This window comes from Nomascus leucogenys, chromosome X (assembly GCF_006542625.1).
Source record: "Nomascus leucogenys isolate Asia chromosome X, Asia_NLE_v1, whole genome shotgun sequence".
NCBI lineage: Eukaryota > Metazoa > Chordata > Mammalia > Primates > Hylobatidae > Nomascus > Nomascus leucogenys.
Genome location: NC_044406.1, coordinates 37900223 through 37920877, shown reverse-complemented (window position 1 = coordinate 37920877; position 20655 = coordinate 37900223). Strand labels below are relative to the sequence as shown.

The window sequence follows — 20655 nt, the reverse complement described above, 5'->3', positions numbered from 1 at the left end:
GTCATTGTAAGTGGGCAGTAAGCAAATAGCCTTCTGGGTTGTCTGGGCAAAAATCACCAAGGACCTGCTGTGGGTTAAGGTGCATGGGGTTTTTCAAAAAGAACCCTGCTAGAAGATTAGTCAGTTGTATTTCTGTAGAAATGGTACTTCTTGGGCAAGAATATCACAAAGCCCGAAAGGAGGTATATGAGGCTGGAAGCCTCAGTTCCTGAATGAAGACACAATGCTAATTTATTGCAAGCCATGTTTCCCTCCCTCATACTTAGGCTGCCCAAGGAGGGAAACTGGAAATGCAAGGTTGTCTCAAGATTATCTCCAGCAAGGAGGAATAGCCTCTTTATCCTGGGCAGATCCTGGCCACACAGGAGGCTGAGAATCTTTTAATAGAATTCTTCTCAAGGCCCAGGCCAGAGTCCTCTAAAGTCTTCCTTGCAAAGCAAATGAAAAGATCCAGTAGTCAGAATGTCAATGAACAAATGAAACAATCTAGGCGTGTAAAATCAAATAGTTTCCTCACACTTCCCTACCCTATCTTTCCAAAGCTAGTCCTCTCTCCTTCAGGGATTCATGTCAATCAATTCTAGCCTGAAACCAATTTGACCCTGGAGTTCCAGAAGAGATTTCCTCCAAATTGGCTGAAAGCCATTTCAAATGGTAGTCACCTCCCATCCTCCCTTTTCTCTCCAAACCTTCATAAGGAAATGCCCAACTCTTCCCAATCCCATTCCAACCTCCTGTTTTCACCATATGGGATGTGAGGGCTCTGTTCAAGATTAAGCTTGTAACAACCCAAGAGTTTATTGTTCTGAACAGGCAATTTCTGGAAAGTACTTTTTGTCTGATTTAGAGAAGCCCATCCAACTTCTCATAATTGTGATGGGCTGTGACTTAGTTAGAATTTCAGATTTAAGTGTGGTCTTTTGAAACCTTCCACTCCATAGCAGTGGAAGCATTTCTGGGAAATTGAGTAAATCCTCTGGGACATCACCATGTATGTATGTATGTATGTATGTATGTATGTATGTGTATATATATATACACACATATATACACACATACACACACACTTACATATATATAAAATATGTATAGATAAATAGATCTGTCTCTTTATATAAAGGGTATGTGTATGCATATACACACATTCATATATACACCCACCCACACAACATCCAGCCACACACACAAAGCACACATTCTCTCACACACACACACACACACACACACACACACACACAGTCTTTTGAGTCCCTTTCGTACTCAAGTTCATTACACTGATTCCCACCCTTTCATGGTGTGGGCAATAGCGAGTGAATGAACTGTGCCACATCTTCTATTTTACAAACAATGCACTGGTTGAGAGGCAGGAAAAATCTGCCCAGTACTTTTCTGATTCACTTGAATCCCCCAGTACAAAGGCCATTGATAGTTTTTTTGAAGTGTATAAAATAAAAAATAAAAATTAAAATAACCAATACTACCTTACTTTTCTGAAAACATCTACCTATCTGATTGTCAGGCCAAAGCTAGAGGTGGTGGTACAAAATCCAGGGGTAGGTAAGTTGGAAGAAGGAGTGAAGAAGAGGTAGATACCACTTCATGGAGAAAAAAAAAAAAACCTCAGGAAGCCACAGCTGTCCCCACAACCTCAGAGGTTTATCATATAAGTCTGTGATAATGAGTATCATTATAAATGCTCAGAAAAACCAAAGCTAGGGCTTTTCTATAGGACCTTATGTGATGATACCCAATTTCTGACAGCTACTGCCTTACTAGGCTCCCAGAGGAGATAAACTATTGGTGCTATATATTCAATTTGAGACTAGGAGCTAGTCTTACTGCCATTCATCTTTGACCAGAACTTCTTACTGCCATTCATCTTTGATCATCAAAGATGCCATTCATCTTTGACCAGAACTTCTCCAGAAACAGACCACTGAATCTGAAGTCCCAGAAACAGGCAGGGAAGGGGAAAAGATGGACACAATAGGACATCCCACCAAAATCCTGGAGAAATCTAGGGTAAGCATTTATATCCTCCTCTAGCTTGGGCCTAAAATCAGAAAAGTAAAAGTTTTTCCCTCTTCCTGGTTTGGTGAAGCCATCTTCAGCTTGTCAGTCCTCTTTCCGTTGTGCCACAGTTTCTAGCTTTTGCTCTTGTAAGTGGTTCTTCTCCCTATTATTCATAGGGAGGTAGCGGTTACCATTATTACACTCATTGCTGTCTCTGGATAAGGCACATTGTGATGGAGCTGGAAGACGATGATCACTCTTCTCTTCCTTGATCAATGCGCCACTGTTTCCATTTACCTGGGAGCGAGACCGACCTTGATGAAGCTCCAGGGATTTAGAAACTCCATCTGAAGAGCCCTGTTAAAAACAGAGATACTCAGTGGAAATGGGAATCCCAGACTGGCTGACCCTTCCTAAGCATATTCATAAGCTAGCGTGAGGAAGTGGCTTCAGTTCTTCAAAAACACCAGAAGACCTCAAGCTGGTTGATAACTAGTACAATTTTTTTTTTTTTTTTGAGACGGAGTCTCGCTCTGTCGCCCAGGCTGGGGTGTAGTCTGCAATCTCGGCTCACTGTAACCTCTGTCTCCAAGGTTCAAGCAATCATCCCACCTCAGCCTCCTGAGAGTAGCTGGGATTACAGGCGCCCACCACCATGCCTGGCTAATTTCTGTATTTTTAGTAGAGATGGGGTTTCATCATGTTGGCCAGCCTGGTGTCAAACTCCTGGCCTCAACTGATCTGCCCGCCTCAGCCTCCCAAAGTGCTGGGATTATAGGTGTGAGCCACTGCGCCTGGCTGACACTGCTACTATTTACAAAGCTTTACAATATGTTTTTCTAATACTATGGAGATCCTAAATGGTAGATATGATCATGCCCCATTTGCTGATGAGGAAGGTGAGGCTCAGAAATATTAAAGCAACTTGCTCACAGAGACACAGATACAAAGTTGTAGGGCCAGGATTCTACTCCTCTAAAGTCTGTTCTCTTAACTGCCATGCAACACTGCCCAGTGCTGACAATTGAACAGGCAAACGCAAGAAAAGGAAAAAAAAAACACAGAAGATCTATTTGCAATATTCCACAGAATCTTTCTTTTCTTTTCCTTTTGAGACGGAGTTTCACTCTTGTTGCCCAGGCTGGAGGGCAATGGCACGATCTCAGCTCACCGCAACCTCTGCCTCCCGGATTCAAGCAATTCTCCTGCCTCAGCCTCCTGAGTAGCTGGGATTACAGGCATGTGTCACCATGCCCGGCTAATTTTGTTTTTTAGTAGAGACGGGATTTCTCCATGTTGGTCAGGCTGGTCTCGAACTCCCGACCTCAGGTGATCCGCCCACCTCAGCTCCCAAAGTGCTGGGATTATAGGCGTGAGCCACAGAATCTTTCATAACTAAAAACAATCACCTAGTTTTTGTAAATCCCAGGAATATAATAGCTATTGCTAATGATATGAACTACATTACCTTGTAGTGCAGTGCTGGCTCTTAATGAATGGTGCTAGGAATAATAACAGCTTCTGACTACTAAGTGGTTGGACATGCCACATACTCTTGTTCCTTTTACAGATAAGAAAACTGAAGCTCCTAGGAGGCCAAGGCGGGCAGATTGTTTGAACTCAGGAGTTTGAGACCAGTCTGGGCAACATGGCAAAACCCCATGTCTACAAAAATTACAAAAATTATCTGGGCATGGTGGCATGCACCTGTAGTGCAAGCTACCCGGGAGGTTGAGGTGGGAGGATTGCTAGAGCTTGGGAGGTCCAGGCTACATTGAGTCATGATTGCACCATTGCATTCCAGCCTGGGCGACAGAGTGAGATCCTGTCTCAAAAAAAAAAAAAAAAAAAAAAAAAAAAAAAAGGCCGGGCGCGGTGGCTCATGCCTGTAATCCCAGCACTTTGGGAGGCTGAGGCGGGCAGATCACGAGGTCAGGAGATGGAGACCATCCTGGCTAACATGGTGAAACCCCGTCTCTACTAAAAATACAAAAAATAGCCAGGCGTGGTGGCGGGTGCCTGTAGTCCCAGCTACTCGGGAGGCTGAGGCAGGAGAATGGCGTGAACCCGGGAGGCGGATCTTGCAGTGAGCCGAGATCGTGCCACTGCACTCCGGCCTGGGTGAAAGAGCAAGAGTCCACCCCCCCCCAAAAAAAAAGAAAAAATAAACAGGCTCAAAAAAGTACAAAGACTTTACCTTTGGTCCTCATGTAACAACTCTACAACATAGATACCAATTTCTCCAATTTTATAGATGAGAAAACTAGGGCAGAGAGGCTAAGTAACTTGCCCAAGGTCACAGAACTAGTAAGTAGCAGAGCCAGATTCAAAGCTAGATCATTTGGTTCCAAAGTCTGTACAATATGGAGCTTACTGTGAAGTATTGTCCAACAACCTGTAAATAACATGAAACTAGTAACAGCCATACAAATGGATGGAATTAGCCACTTGAAGGAATCAACAAATACATCAAAACATTACAAGTAAGTGACTTAAGAATTTAAGAACAGGCGGCCAGGCACCGTGGCTCACACCTGTAATCCTGGCACTTTGGGAGGCCGAGGCAGGCAGATCACAAGGTCAGGGGTTGAGCACCAGCCTGACCAACATGGTGAAATCCCATCTCTACTAAAAATACAAAAAAGTAGCTGGGCGTGGTAGCGGGCGCCTGTAATCCCAGCTACTCAGGAGGCTGAGGCAGAAGAATTGCTTGAACCCAGGAGGCAGAGGTTGCAGTGAGCCAAGATCGTGCCACTCCACTCCAGCCTGATGACAGAACGAAACTCTGTCTCAAAAAAAAAAAAAAAAAAAAAAAAAAAGAATTTAAGAACAGGCCTGGCTGGGTGTGGTAGCTCACGCCTGTAATCCCAGCACTTTGGGAGGCTGAGGTGGGCGGATCATGAGGTCAGGAGTTCAAGACCAGCCTGGCCAACATGGTGAAACCCTGTCTCTACTAAAAATACAAAAATTAGCCGGGTGTGGTGGCGGGCACCTGTAATCCCAGCTACTTGGGAGGCTGAAGCAGGAGAATTGCTTGAACCCGGGAGGCAGAGGTTGCGGTGTGCCAAGATCGTGCCACTGCACTGCAGCCTGGGCACTTTGGGAGGCTGAGGCAGGCAGATCAACTGAGGTCCGGAGTTCAAGACCAGCCAGGCCAATATGGTGAAACCCTGTCACTACTAAAAATATAAAAATTCGCCAGGTGTGGTGGTGCACTACTGTAATCCCAGCTACTTGGGAGACTGAGGCAGGACAATTGCTTGAACCCAGGAGGCGGAGGTTGCAGTGAGCTGACATCGTGCCACTGCACTCCAGCCTGAGTGATGGAGCAAGACTGTTTTTTAAAAAATAAAAATATAAAAAAAAAAGAATTTAAGAACATATAAAACTTGTGGCCTAGGAATAATCTCAGGAAGACAGGATTACAGTGTACCAGATTTAATAAGCTAGAACATTTTATTAATTATCTCATACTCTTCTTTTTCTGTCCCGAGTGAAACAGAAAAAGAAGAGTCAAAAAGGAAGTCAGCAGCAGCTCTGTCCAGAGAAGATGGCTTGCTATAATCCAAGTTGAAATGAGGATTTCCTTGGCTAGGTGACCTCTAGAGCTGATAATAGTGTCCACAGCCACCTTACCTAAGAGAAACTTAAGATCACCTACCATCCCTTGTTTTCTCTCACTTTCCTCATCTGTAAAATAGATAGAATAAGAGTATCTACTTCATAGGTTCCAGTAAGGATTCAATGAGACACTATATATAAAGCACTTAGAACATGTGTGTTTGGCACAGTGTAAGAACTCAATAAATGCTCACTAAGGCTGGGCACAGTGGCTCATCCCTGTAATCCCAGCACTTTGGGAGGCCGAGGCAGGCGGATCACCTGAGCTCAGGAGTTTGAGACCAGTCTGGCCAACATGGCGAAACCCTGTCTCTACAAAAAATATAAAAATTAGCTGGGCATGGTGGCATGCACCTGTAGTCCCAGCTACTCAGAAGGCTGAGGTAGGAGGATCACTTGAGCCCAGGGGCTTGAGGCTGCAGTAAACTATGATTGCAACACTGCACTCCAGCCTAGGTGACTCATTAAAAAAAAAGCTAGCTAATATCATTGTTCTGATTCCATGCCCCCAAGCAAACTTCTGATACCATGGCCTCTCTTGTAGCTCACCCTTAGAGAAAGAAAGCTCTAGTAGTAATGGTTAAAGGCATGTACGCTAGAGTCAGCCACACTTGAGTCTGATGTTTGTCTCTAACAACTAGAGTTGTTATACTGTATTGGAATTAGCATAGCACGGGGCTTTGCAATCAGTTAGCTCAGGCTGTAATGTCAATTCTGATACTGACTTCATAGATAATTTGGGGCAAGATACTTCATTCTGAGTCTCAATTTCCTCCTGTTTAAAATGGGGAACAGGCCAGGTGTGGTGGCTCACTCCTATAATCCCGGCACTTTGGGAGGCCCAGCTTGAGGCCAAGAGTTTGATACCAGCCTGGGCAACATGGCAAAACCCCGTCTCTACAAAAAATATTTAAAAATTAGCTGGGTGTGGTGGCTCACACCTGTAGTCCCAGCTACTCAGGAGGCTGAGGTGGGAAATTTGCTTGAGCCTGGGAGGTTGAGGCTGCAGTGCACTGCACTCTAGCTTGGGTGACAGAGCGAGACCCTGTCTCAAAAATAATAATAATAATAAAATGGAGAATAATAAATACTTCACAGGGTATTTATCTGGTTTCAATGAGCTCACGTGTTTGTAAGAGTGATTAGAAGAGTAAACGTGTAATACATTGTGATAACTCTTTCTTTTTTTTTTTTTTTTTTTTTTGAGACGGAGTCTCGCTCTGTCGCCCAGGCTGGAGTGCAGTGGCGCGATCTCGGCTCACTGCAAGCTCCGCCTCCCGGGTTCACGCCATTCTCCTGCCTCAGCCTCTCTGAGTAGCTGGGACTACAGGCGCCTGCCACCATGCCCGGCTAATTTTTTGTATTTTTAGTAGAGACGGGGTTTCACTGTGGTCTCGATCTCCTGACCTCGTGATCCGCCCGCCTCGGCCTCCCAAAGTGCTGGGATTACAAGCGTGAGCCACCGCACCCGGCCTTGTGATAACTATTTCTTATCATAAATCAGTTCTTTATCTCTCACCCCCTTCTTCCCCCACCCCTTAGCCATATCCACACAGCTATTTCTATGATCTTGGTTAGTGTGAGTCAACCACTAACAGATCTATTCACTAAGAGATCCATTAAGATCTACTCTTATTATACCAAAAGTATCAGGCTTTTCAGACTGTATGCTTGATGACCAGACCCTGAATCGCAGTGAATTCACCAAGGCTATACTACCTTACGAGAGCCTATCTGGTGATTAGCTTTCCTTCTAGGTGCATCCGTTTTACCTTACTGAGCAGCTTCAAGAAAAAGCTGAGAAGCTTTGGAAAAATCACCAAAGTCACTGTTTTCTAGCTTTGGAGTGCATTATGAAATGCTTTGCGTGGGAGACTTACTATCTAGTTCCATTTTTGCCTAAAAATAACATTAAAGCAAATTTATCTTCTTTGAGGAAACATTAGATGATGGGGATTAACATGGATGCAGTGAGGGCTGGCTGTATACAGAATAGATTTAGGATTGAGAACTGATGACAAAATTGCCCACGATTAAAGACTACATGTAGAATGTCTAGAGGGGGCTTGGTAGAAAGTAGGTACTCAAGAAATGGTAGCTGCTATACTATAAGAAGCCCCGCAGTTTGAGTCTACTACAATATTTTGGGTCACTACAAGAATAGGTCCTCCTAGTTTGTATTTGGGTGGGGTGGGGCATACCTAATGAGGACCAGTGGGAACTGTGATATAATTCAAGGCATGGATTAGAAGAAAGTTTAAAGGCCGGGTGCAGTGGCTCACACCTATAATCCCAGCACTTTAAGAGGCTGGAGGATCACTTGAGCCCAGGACTTTGAGGCCAGCCTGGGGCAACAAAGTAAGACCCTGTCTCTACAAAAAAAAAAAAAATAGAAAAACTTTGGGAGGCCAAGGCAGGCGGATCACGAGGTCAGGAGATCGAGACCATCCTGGCTAACACGGTGAAACCCCGTCTCTACTAAAAACACACAAAAAATCAGCCAGGCGTGGTGGCGGGTGCCTGTAGTCCCAGCTACTTGGGAGGTTGAGGCAGGAGAATGGCGTGAACCCGGGAGGCGGAGCTCGCAGTGAGCCAAGATTGTGCCACTGCACTCCAGCCTGGATAGCAGAGTGAGACTCATCTCAAAAAAAAAAAAAAAAAAAGAAAAAGAAAAACTTAGCAGGGTGTGGTGGCGCACACCTGTAGTCCCAGCTACTTGAGAGACGGAGCTGCGAGGATTGTGTGAGGCAAGGAGGTAGAGGCTGCAGTGAGCTGTGATTGTGCCACCGCACTCCAGCCTGCCTGAGTGACAGAGTGAGACCCTGTCGAGAGAGAGAGAGAGAGAGAGAAGAGAGAAGGTTCAAGACATTTCTGAGTCATTAAGAATAAGCAGGCCAGGTGCGGTGGCTAATGCCTGTGATCCCAGCACTTCGGGAGGCTGAGGCGAGTGGATTGCCTGAGGTTGGGAGTTCGAGAGCAGCCTGACTAACATGGAGAAACCCCATCTCTACTAAAAATACAAAATTAGCTGGGCGTGGTGGTGCATGCCTATAATCCCAGCTACTCAGGAGGCTGAGGCAGGAGAATTGCTTGAACCCGGGAGGTGGAGGTTGTGGTGAGCCGAGATCGTGCAATTGCACTCTGGCCTGGGCAACAGGAACGAAACTCCGTCTCAAAAAAAAAAAAAAAAAAAAAGCAGAATGGTAATGCTTCTGCCACATATATTCAGCAAAGGCAAAAAAGTCCAATTTTTTAAGCATATCTGGTGGCCCCTCAGAAGCTCAGGCAGGCTATGGGCAGTCTCACTGTTAGCATCACTCTGGCCCCTTTCTGGCTGCATGCTGCACATAGTATACTAGGGGTAGGTCTTTAGGACACAGTACCTGGTTTCTGTCTTATGGCCTCACTCGGAAAAGGGTAAGACTCTGCAGCCCTGTGGGAAAAGCTTGAGGCAGGCTAACCCTCACTATACCACTAGAATGAAATCAAATGCCTGGAGGAGTTGGGAAGCTCCCCTAAGCAGCTCAGGTTTCCATGCCTGATGTGATCTCTTGTAGTTTAGCTGAAAAGGCAAAAGGCATCAAACAGAAGCTAAATAATCTCAAAAAACATACTTACTTGCTTATTTCCTTTTTTGTGTCCCTTGGATCCTCTACCAGTCTGTTCTTTTCCATGCCTTTAGCAAGTGAGAGAAAAAGTGATCATGAGAAACATAAAGCCCACATGCCCCTTTTCACTTGGTTAACTATTCGTCTCCCCTTGGAAGTTTGACCCTCTTCAGTCAGATGCCCCTTCTCAGTGTTACTACTGAACATCTATTTTGGTCATTCCTATATTCTACTGAACTGAATTATTCTGTATCCCATGTCCTCCTCTAGGGCAAAAACTCTTTCATTAAGGCAGGGCAATTTATTATTTATTTGCTGAACTAAACTGAAAACTGACTTTAAAAAATGGAAAGTTGTTCTCACTCATAGGTGGGAATTGAACAATGAGAACACATGGACACAGGAAGGGGAACATCACACACCGGGGACTATTGTGGGGTGGGGGAACGGGGGAGGGACAGCATTAGGAGATATATCTAATGCTAAATGACGAGTTAATGGGTGCAGCAAACCAACATGGCACATGGATACATATGTAACAAACCTGCACATTGTGCACATGTACCCTAAAACTTAAAGTATAATCATACTAAAAAAAAAATGGAAAGTTGGGCCAGGCGCGGTGGCTCACACCTGTAATCCCAGCACTTTGGGAGGCTGAGGTGGGCGTACCACCTGAGGTCAGGAGTTTGAGACCAGCCTGGCCAACACAGTGAAACCCCATCTCTACTAAAATACAAAAATTAGCCTGGCATGGTGGTGGGCGCCTGTAATCCCAGCTACTTGGGAGGCTGAGGCAGGAGAATTGCTTGAACCCTGGAGGTGGAGGTTGCAGTGCGCCAAGACCACACCATTGCACTTTGACCTGGGAAACAAGAGCGAAACTCCATCTCAAGAAAAAAAAAAAAAAAAAAAAAAGGAAAGTTGGTCAGGCATGGTGGCTCATACCTGTAATCCCAGCACTTTGGAAAGCCAAGATGGGAGGATTGTTTGAGCCCAGGAGTTTGAGACCAGCCTGGGCAACATGGCAAAACCCCAGTTCTACCAAAAATATGAAAAATTAGCCAGTCATGGTGATGCACATCTGTGGTCCCAGCTACTTGGGAAGCTGAGGCAGGAGGATCACTTGAACCTGGGAGGCAGAGGAGGCTGCAGGAAGCCGAGATCATGCCACTGCACTCCAGCCTGGGCAACAAAGTGAGACCCCATCTCAAAAAGAGAAAGAAAGAAAAAAAGAAAAAAAAAAGTAAAGTTAGTTAGTACTTCTTGCCTTAATAGAAGGATTTAATACCTAGGCATTTTCCCAAGGGGACTAGCTCATATCAACCTATTTGGATACATACCCCTTTCCTGGCCCACCGACAGAAACCACTTGCATGCCGAAGGATCCTCGGCCCCTGGAAGATCTGCTGCCAGCCCATTGGCCCACAACCATTCCAGCAATCTCCAGTTTTCCTCCTTGGGGTGGGATTGGATGCAGACCTGGCAAGATAGAAAGAATGGTGGTAATGGGCCAGGTGTGGTGGCTCACGCCTGTAATCCCAAAACTTTGGGAGGCTGAGTCGGGCGGATTACTTGAAGTCAGGAGTTCCAGAGCCAGCCTAGCCAACATGGTGAAAACCTGTCTCTACTAAAAATACAAACAATTAGCCAGGCATCGTGGTGTGCACCTGCAATCCCAGCCACTCGGGAGGCAGAGGCACGAGAATCACTTGAACCCAGGAGGTGGAGGTTGCAGTGAGCTGAGACTGCGTCACTGCACTCCAGCCTGGGTGACAGAGTGAGATTCTGTCTCGGAAAAAAAAAAAAAAAAAAAAAAAAAAAAAAAAAAAAAAGAAGAAGAAAAAAGAATTGCAAGTAGAAGGCAGGATAAGAGGTGGACAAAAGATCCTACAACCCACCACCTACTCTTTTTTCCATTTCTCTCTGATAAAAAGACTCTGTAGCAGGGCACGGTGGCTCATGCCTGTAATCCCAGCACTTTGGGAGGCTGAGGCAGGTGGATCACCTGAGGTCAGGAGTTCGAGACCAACCTGGGCAACAGGGGGAAACCTTGTCTCTACTAAAAATACAAAAATTAGCTGGGCGTGGTGGTCTGTGCCTGTAGTCCCTGCTACCCAGGAAGCTGTAGCAGGAGAATCGCTTGAACCCGGGAGGTGGAGGTTGCAGTGAGCCAAGTTCACGCCACTGCACTCCAGCCTGGGGGATGGAGCAAGACTCTGTCTCAAGAAAAAAAAAAAAAGAAGATTCTGTGATAACAGAAAGGTGTCATGATGGAAGCACATTTAGTGAGGAGGGCCGGAGATCTGTACACATCTACCTTAGCAAGTATGGTGCAGGTGATTCATTTTTTAATCACAGAGCCTAGCATATAGTAAGCATTCAGTATTTGTTGAGAGAATGAATGTCTTAACATCTAGTTATTGGAAAATTACAAGCCTAAACTACTTTTTTTGTTGTTTTTTTGACACAGAGTCTCACTGTGACACCCAGGCTGGAGCGCAATGGTGCAATCTCGGCTCACTGCAACCCCCACTTCCCAGTTCAAGTGATTCTCCTGCCTCAGCCTCCTGAGTAGCTGGGACTACAGGCGCATGCCACCACGCCCAGCTAACGTTTGTATTTTTAGTAGAGACAGGGGTTCACCATATTGGCCAGGCTGGTCTCGAACTCCTGACCTCAAGTGATCCACACGTCTTGGGCTCTCAAAGTGCTGGGATTACAGGTGTGAGCCACCGTGCCCGGTCCTAAACTACTTTTGATACAAATGTACATCATTACAGATTGTAGAATTAGCCAAACAACCAAACTAAACTGAAAATAATGACACTAAACTAACAGTAATTTGTAATTAAAAAGCAAGAATAGGCCGGGCATGGTGGCTCACACCTGTTATCCCAGCACTTTGGGAGGCAAGGCAGGTGGATCATTTGAGGTCAGGAGTTCAAGACCAGCCTGACCAACATGGTGAAATCCCATCTCTACTAAAAATACAAAAAAATTAGCTAGGTGTGGTGGCACATGCATGCTTGTAGTCCCAGTTACTCAGGAGGCCGAGTCAGGAGAATTGATTGAACCCGAGAGGTGGAGGTGAGTGGAGATCGCATCACTGCATTCCAGCCTGGGTAACAGAGCGAGATTCCATCTCAAAAGAAAAAAAAAAAAAAGCAAGAACAGCAACAATTGAAAACCAGAACCAAGTCACAAGCACAGTGGGTTTTGTAATTTAGCACAAAAATAAGCCTTCATAGAATATGGAGTTCTACTAGGCCTTTAATTTTAGTTTATGACAAGAAACCAAATGAACCCTTAACTCATTTAGCAGGTTGTTAGTAAAAAGTACTTCATCTAGGCCAGGCATGGTGGCTCACACCTGTAATCCCAGCACTTTGGGAAGCCAAGGCAGGCAGGATCGCTTAAGCCCAGTTCAAGACCAGCCAGGGCAACATAGCGAGACCCCATCTCCACACACACATACACACACACACACACACACACAAAAAAAAAAAAAAAAAAAAAAAAAAAAAAAAAAAAAAAACCAAAATATTAGTCAGGCATGTTGGTGCGTGCTTATAGTTCCAGCTATTCAGGGGGCAGAGGTGAGTGAATCACTTGAGCCCAGCAAGTCGAGGCTGCAGTAAGCCGTGATCGCACCACTGCACTCCAGCCTGGGGGACAGAATGAGACCCTGTATCCACACACACACACACACACACACGAGTCCTTCATTTATATAAGACTTTATAAGACTTGAGAGTCCAAGGAACTAGAGTGCTAGTTACCTTTTTGTTTGTTTGTTTGAGACAGAGCCTCACCATGTCTCCTAGGCTGGAGTGCAGTGGCGCGATCTTGGCTCACTGCAATCCACCTCCCGGGTTCAAGTAATTATTGTGTCTCAGTCTCCCGAGTAGCTGGGATTACAGACAGGTGCCCGCCACCATGCCCGGCTAATTTTTATATTTTTTGTAGAGACAGGGTTTCACCACGTTGGCCAGGCTTGTCTGGAACTCCTGACCTTAAGTGATCTGCCCACCTTGGCCTCCCAACGTGCTGGATTACAGGTATGAGCCACTGCTCCCTGCCTAGAGTGCTAGTTACTTTTAAGAGGGACGGGAAAGACTTGCATTTGAGGATCCTACTGTGGGCTTTCAGGAGGCAAGAGGCTCCTTGTGAACCACCAGTAACTGGAGACTAAGCATCACTGGTAGGTAGGGCAGTGGTGACCTTCCGAGAACCTGGCTTAAATTAAGGCTGTCTTTTGAGACTTACAAAATAAAATCAACACATAAAGAACGGAGAAAGGATCTGTAAAGTCATCTGAAAGGGATGGACTGGCTGGCTCCCTGGTTTTTAAGACTTGATCATGATCTGACTGAACAGGGAGTTACCAGAGCAGACTTTCACACTGTTCATCTAAGCCCAGCCTTGAGCTAACCACCCATACTGAATTTTGTCACCCTAAAAAACTAACTTCAACTTCCAGCTTTATTACTTTTAAAGGGAGGAGCAATAGATAACAAACCCCTTCAACCACAGCAATGACACTCTGACCCAATCACAGAATCTTGCTATTTTATGCTAAAATGTCTCCACTAAAATATCCTGTTTCACTGCCAGGTGCCGTAGCTCATGCCTGTAATCCCAGCACTTTGGGAGGCCAAGGCAGGCAGATCATCTGAGGATGGGAGTTCGAGACCAGCCTGACGAATATGGTAAAACCCCGTCTCTACTAAAAATACAAAAATTAGCCGGGCTGTGGACAGAGGGAGACCCTGCCTCAAAAAAAAAAAAATCTTGTTTCACCATGGGACAGGTTGTCTGAATTATCAGGATCAGTATCTGAGCAACCTAGGCATGATTGTGTATTCATCGTTAAATTGTAGCTCAAGTGCCACCATAATTTATACATATGTTTGTGTGTATGTGTGTGTGTGTGTGTGTGTGTGTTTTCCTCACTAAACTGCAATCCTCTGGTGGCATGGATGGTGACATATTTCTGTCCACGCTTCTGGAGCTGAAGGAAGGGAAATGTGTCAAGTATATTCCCAGAGTGGAAATGGATACATCAAGCTACTGTTGCCTACCAGCACTGGCCTTTTACTCTCACTGATCTTCCTGCAAGCTCCTGTGTGCACTGCCTATATGGAAGGAATGAACAAACAGTAACCAGGAAGAGCCAGTCCATATGACTTACGGTTCTCTAAAGTAATAAAGTGGGTTCTGGTTTCCACATCAGTCACTTCATGAGGTTGGCTGGTGAGAGTCAAATCCCTGGGGACCAACGACCTCTATGAAGAATGGTCTTAGAAGTCAAAATGGATATAAGCTGCTCTTCAAACTACATAGCACAGAATATAAATGAGATGAGGCCAGGCGCTGTGGCTCACGCCTGTAATCCCAGCACTTTGGGAAGCTGAGGCGGGTGGATCACCTGAGGTCAGGAGTTCGAGACCAGCCTGACCAACACAGTGAAACCCCATCTCTACTGAAAATACAAAATTAGCCAGGTGTGGTGGCACATGCCTGTAATCTCAGCTACTCAGGAGACTGAGGCAGGAGAATCACTTGAACCCAGGAGGCAGAGGTTGCAGTGAGCCAAGATCACACCATTGCACTCCAGCCTGGGCGACAAGAGTGAAACTCCGTCTAAAAAAAAAAAAAAGTCAGTGAGATAAGATATATGTGAAACTGTTGATCCTGTTATTGACAATAATGACTGGATAGATTATTATGACATAAATTGAGGATGGTAAATACCTCATTCTTAGGTACTGACCTGCAAATCCCCGGCTCCTCCCTTGAGGGGGAAGTGGCATGGAGCCCATAGCTCGGGAATAAAGTGAAACAGGGTAGAGAGAGGGCACCATGGGAGGCACAAAAGTAGGTGACGGAAGTAGAGCAGAAGGCGGTGGATGATTCATGTTGACTCCTTCAAGGATGCTCTGTCTCATCTTTTCCACTTTGGTTGCCAGGTCAGCCTTCAAATGAGGAAGAGTAATAATAGCAGCTGCCATTTTTCGAACTTGTCCCATGTTTTAGGCCCAGCATGGAGCACTCTAGGTACAGTCTCACAATTCTATTCCCATTAAGTGAACTGAGGCCTGTCGTTAAAGGGCTCAAAGCTACACACTCAGGAAGCCTGTCTGGCACCAAAGCCCCGACTCTTTACATGACATCACACTACCATCATATGAGTTCTGACTCAGGGCTTGTGATGTACATTGACTAGGTCAAGGAAGACAAATTTAACAATAAGAATTACTGATGGTCTATTACATGGCCGGCATTGGGTTGGGTCACTTTCTAAGGGAGATGTAACAGAATTAGATAAAAGAAAGAATAAAAATCTGACAAATAAAAAGCCTTTTAACCTTCTCCCCCATATCCAAGATTGGAGATCCTGATACCTCTAGTACAAAGGTCTGCAAACTTCTTCTGAAAAGGGTCAGATAGTAAATATTTTAGGCTTTGTAGGCCATATTGTCTCTGTCACAATTATTCCACTCGGCTACTGTAACATGAAAGCAGTCATAGGCCAGGTGTGGTGGCTCACGCCTGTAGTCCCAGCAATTTGGGAGGCCAGGCAGGTGGATCACCTGAGGTCAGGAGTTCGAGACCAGCCTGACCAATGTGATGAAACCCCATCTTTACTAAATATACAAAAAATTAGCCAGGCATGGTGGCATGTGCCTGTAGTCCCAGCTACTTGGGAGGGTGAGACAGGAGAATCACTTGAACCTGGGAGGCAGAGGTTGCAGTGAGCTGACATCACGCCACTGCACTCCAGCCTGGGCGACAGAGCCAGAATCTGTCTCAAAAAGAAAAAAAAAAAAAAAAAAAAAAGAAGAAAGCAGTCATAGATGGTATGTGGATGAATGAATGTGGCTATGTTCCAATAACATTTTATTTACAAAAACAGAGGGTGGTCTGTATTACAAAAAACAGGTGGTTTGTAGCACTATGGATAGCACAAAAAACTATGGATAGTGACAAAAAACAGGAGGTGTGCTGGGTAGTCTCCCAACCCCTGCTCTAGTCCCTCAGCTCTTTCCCCACCAAAATGGATAAAGGAGTTAAGTAAGGTTTCCTTTCCCTTGCCTCCCCTCATCTTTCCCAATGTTTCATTAAAAAAAATCCCTTTGGGAGGCCGAGGCAGGTGGATCACAAGGTCAAGAGATCGAGACCATCCTGACCAACATGGTGAAATCCCATTTCTACTCAAAACACAAAAAATAGCTGGGCCTGGTAGTGCATGCCTGTAGTCCCAGCTACCTGGGAGGCTGAGGCAGGAGAATCGCGTGAACCTGGGAGGCGGAGGTTGCAGTGAGCCGAGATCACGCCACTGCACTCCAGCCTGGTGACAGAGCAAGACTCCATCTCAAAAAAAAAAAAATCCTCTGCTTCTACTCTACCATCAACTTTACTACCCTCTTCTGTTTCCAAACACAGTTCCTTTACAAAAAAAAAAAAATTGCTTGCAAAAGAGACAGACAAGTTTTTGTAAATAAGAGAAATGAAATACTGAGTTGGAGGGAAGGTATATAGTATATCTGAATATTCCATGGATAAGAAATACTCAGAGTAAGAAAAAGGATATGAAAACTTTAAGCTCATTAAAAAAAACTTTCCAACATAAAATTTTACAACATGTACATATCAGACTATGGGCCTTTGGGACCACTGTTGACTGAGTCAGGTTAAAGTGAGACACATTCTCCTGCTTCCACCCCATCCCTCTCCAATATCTCTGTTACTTTCCCCTCCCTGCCCGTTCACTCCCACAGGAGATCAGAGCTAGTCCTTAGCAGCCTGACATGCTGGTACCTGGCCATCACAGAGCTCAACCAGAGATACTCGCTCTCGGCCTGCTTTAATTAGCTTGCTCTGGAACAGCTTGCCATCAAAGTAAATCCATGGACAGCAATGCTCCCAAGGGACTGGCTGGCCACAGGCATCATTAGCAAACAGAGCTGTGTCGACTCCACTCATGAAGAGGGCAGCAAGCTGGATCCCTCGGGCATCCAGTTTCTCAATCTGAAACCACCATAGATGAAATATTACTATTAAGAAACTACTATTCTTGGTAACATTTACTCTTATTCCTGTCATGCTGATTCTTCCAGTTAAATTTGAACATGCTGTCATTCAATGTAGACATCTCAGTGCATAAGCAGCTTCTATCCATGTCTTTCCCCTAAGATGATTTGAAAGGTACTTATTACAACATTAAAGACACCAACCTGAGACATTTTTTTTTTCACCTGTCAAATTAGAAAAAAATTTAGAAAGTAAAGGCTGAAAGAACACTCAATGCTGCTGCTGCTGATGCAGTGAAATAAATGGACAATCATATAAAGCTGGTAAGAAATGTATATTACATGGCCAGGTGCAGTGGCTCATCCCTGTAATCCCAGCACTTCGGGAGGCCAAGGCAGACAGATCACCTGAGGTCAGGAGTTCGAGACCAGCCTGGCCAACGTGGTGAAACCCCGTCTCTACTAAAAATACAAAAATTAGCCAGGCATGGTGGTGGGTGCCTGTAGTTCCAGCTACTTGGGAGGCTGAGGTGGGAGCATCACTTGAACCTGGGAGGTGAAGGTTGCAGTGAGCCGAGATTGTACCACTGCACTCCAGCCTGGGCAACAGAGCAAGACTCCATCTCAAAAAAAAAAAAAAAAAAGAAAGAAATATATATTACAATTAAGTAATATGTATGAAGAACCCTGAAAATGTTCACATTTGTTGAGTTAGAAATTAAACTTGTAGGCCAGGCACGGTGGCTCACGCCTGTAATCCCAGCACTTTGGGAGGCCGAGGTGGGCGGATCACAAGGTCAGGAGATCGAGACCATCCAGGCTAACACGGTGAAACCCCGTCTCTATTAAAAATACAAAAAAAATTAGCCGGGAGTAGTGGCGCGCGCCTGTAGTCTCAGCTACTCGGGAGGCTGAGGCAGGAGAATGGCATGAACCCAGGAGGCAGAGCTTGCAGTGAGCCGAGGTCACACCACTGTACTCCAGCCTGGGCGACTGAGGGAGACTCCGTGTCAAAAAAAAAAAAAAAAAAAAAAAGAAATCAAACTTGCAGATACCAGCACCATGTTTCTTGTACGGCCTGAAAAACTGTGAACCAAAGAAAATTCTTTTCTTGGCCGGGCACAGTGGCTCCTTCCTGTAATCCCAGTATTTTGGGAGGCTGAGGTAGGTGGATCACTTGAGGTCAGGAGTTTGAGACCAGCCTGGCCAACATGGCAAAACCCCGTTTCTACTAAAAATACAAAAATCTGGCAGGGATGGTGGCATGTGCCTGTAATCCCAGCTACTCAAGAGGCTGAGGCAGGAGAATCGCTTGAACCCTGGAGGTGGAGGTTGCAGTGAGCTGAGATTATGCCACTGCACTCCAGCCTGACAGAGTGAGACTCTGTCTCCAAAAAAACCTCTTTTCTTTACCAATTACCCCGCTTCAGGTATTCCTTTACAGCAACTCTAAATGGAGTAAGACAACACATAACAGAGGAAAACTGAAAACAACCTAAGTCGCCAATATTATAACAAGTAAATGATACATCCCTATGATAAAATATTATTTATTAAAATTTTTAAGACAGAAAATATGTGCTATGTGAAATGGAAAAAAGCTACAATATATAATTACATAAATACTACTTCAACTATGTAAAAAATGTATGACAGAAGACTGGAAAAAAACCTCAAAATTCCCACAGTGGTTACCTCAAGCCACTGTGTTAGAAGACAGCTTTAACAGGAAAAGGGGAAGTGTTTGCTGGTCCCCTCCTAGGTGTGGTTTAGCACGAGCAGTTATTCTAGGACAAGCAATACTACATTTACGGCAAAAGACAAGCACTAACTGGTTGTCTGAGTCTGTCTCATCTTTCCTTAGTTGACCTCACTTAAGATTTTGCAAGTCTTATTGAACTTGATCGTCTAGTTTACCTTGGGTGCTCAAAGGAACAAGGTTACTAAAGTCAAGGGAGAGATGTTCTGCATTAATGGCTACATTTATTGAGTATTGTGTATATAAAATATGTGAAACACTGGCTGGGCATGGTGGCTCACGCCTGTAATCCCAGCACTTTGGGAGGTCAAGGTGGGCGGATCACCTGAGGTGAGGAATTCGAGACCAGCCCGACCAACAGAGAAACCCCGTCTCTACTAAAAATACAAAATTAACCAAGCGTGGTGGTGCATGCCTGTAAACCCAGCTACTTGGGAGGCTGAGACAGAACCGCTTGAACCCGGGAGGCGGAGGTTGTGGTGAGCCGAGATTATGCCACTGCACTCCAGCCTAGGCAGCAAGAGCAAAACTCCATCTCCAAAAAAAAAAAAAAGTGAGACACTGTTCTAGGGGTTTTACATGGATTACTTTACACAGTATCCTCACAAACTGACATAGTTGGATATGTGACCCCTCCAAATTGCATGTTAAAATGTGATCCCCAATGTTGTAGATTGAACCTAGTGGGAGGTGTCTGGGTCATGGGGGCAGATCCCTTATGAATGGCTTGGTACCCTCCCTGTGGTAATGAGCGAGTTTTCACTCTATTAGTTCATGCAAGAACTGACTGTTAGAAAGAGCCCAGCACCTTGCCCTTCTTTTTTTTTTTTTTTTTTTTTTTTGAGACAGAGTTTCACTCTTGTTGCTCAGGCTGGAGTGCAATGGTGCAATCTCAGCTCACTGCAATCTCCGCCTCCCGGGTTCGAACAATTCTCCTGCCTCAGCCTCCCGAGTAGCTGGGATTACAGGCGCCCCACCATCACGCCCAGCTAATTTTTGTATTTTTAGTAGAGACAGGGTTTCACCATGTTGGCCAGGGTGGTCTCAAACTCCTGACCTCGTGATCTGCCCATCTCAGCCTCCCAAAGTTCTGGGATTACAGCACTGCTGCCCTTCTCTCTTACGTGCCCTCTCTCACCATGTGACACACTGGCTCCTCTTGTCTTATTCCCCTCACCTTCTATCATGAGTAGAAGCTTCCTGAGACCCTGACCAGAAGCTGAGTAGATGCTGGCACCATGGTTTTTGTAGTTTTCAGAACAATGGGCTCAGTAAACCTCTTTTCTTTATAAATTACCTAGTTTCAGGTATTCTTTTATAGCAACACAAAATAGACTAATATACAATTGTACAAGTAAGGAAACTGAAGCTAGAGAGATTAAGTAACCTGCCCAAGGTCACACAGCTAGGAGGTAATGAAGCCAGGATTCAAACCCAAGGCAGCCTGGCTTGAGAGCCTCCCCTCTATACTGCTGTGCTCTACTGCCTTCAGTGGGTGGGTTTATTTTCTTCCTTATGCTTTCCTATACTTCTACTTAATACTCAATACATATCACTAAAAGGAGGTGTGTCTGAGTAAATAGACACAAGCAGGAGACACTAGGATATGTCCCCTATA

General features: G+C 45.1%; 1 protein-coding gene across 2 annotated transcripts in view; it reads right to left on the bottom strand.

The window, feature by feature from the left end:
- Nucleotides 1-1913: 1913 nt before the first annotated feature.
- The window catches only part of FAM120C (family with sequence similarity 120C), a 106179-nt gene continuing 87437 nt past the window's right edge, over nucleotides 1914-20655 (bottom strand). The window contains exons 12-16 of one of the 2 annotated variants that reach the window (XM_030806907.1): nucleotides 17067-17276; nucleotides 15019-15220; nucleotides 10586-10724; nucleotides 9253-9310; nucleotides 1914-2370 (exon numbers count right to left, since the gene is read on the bottom strand). In XM_030806907.1, the coding sequence (XP_030662767.1) occupies nucleotides 2116-2370; nucleotides 9253-9310; nucleotides 10586-10724; nucleotides 15019-15220; nucleotides 17067-17276 (864 nt within the window). In that variant the 3' untranslated portion in view covers nucleotides 1914-2115. The remainder of the gene's footprint in view (nucleotides 2371-9252; nucleotides 9311-10585; nucleotides 10725-15018; nucleotides 15221-17066; nucleotides 17277-20655) is intronic. The other variant, XM_030806908.1, reaches the window with a different exon arrangement.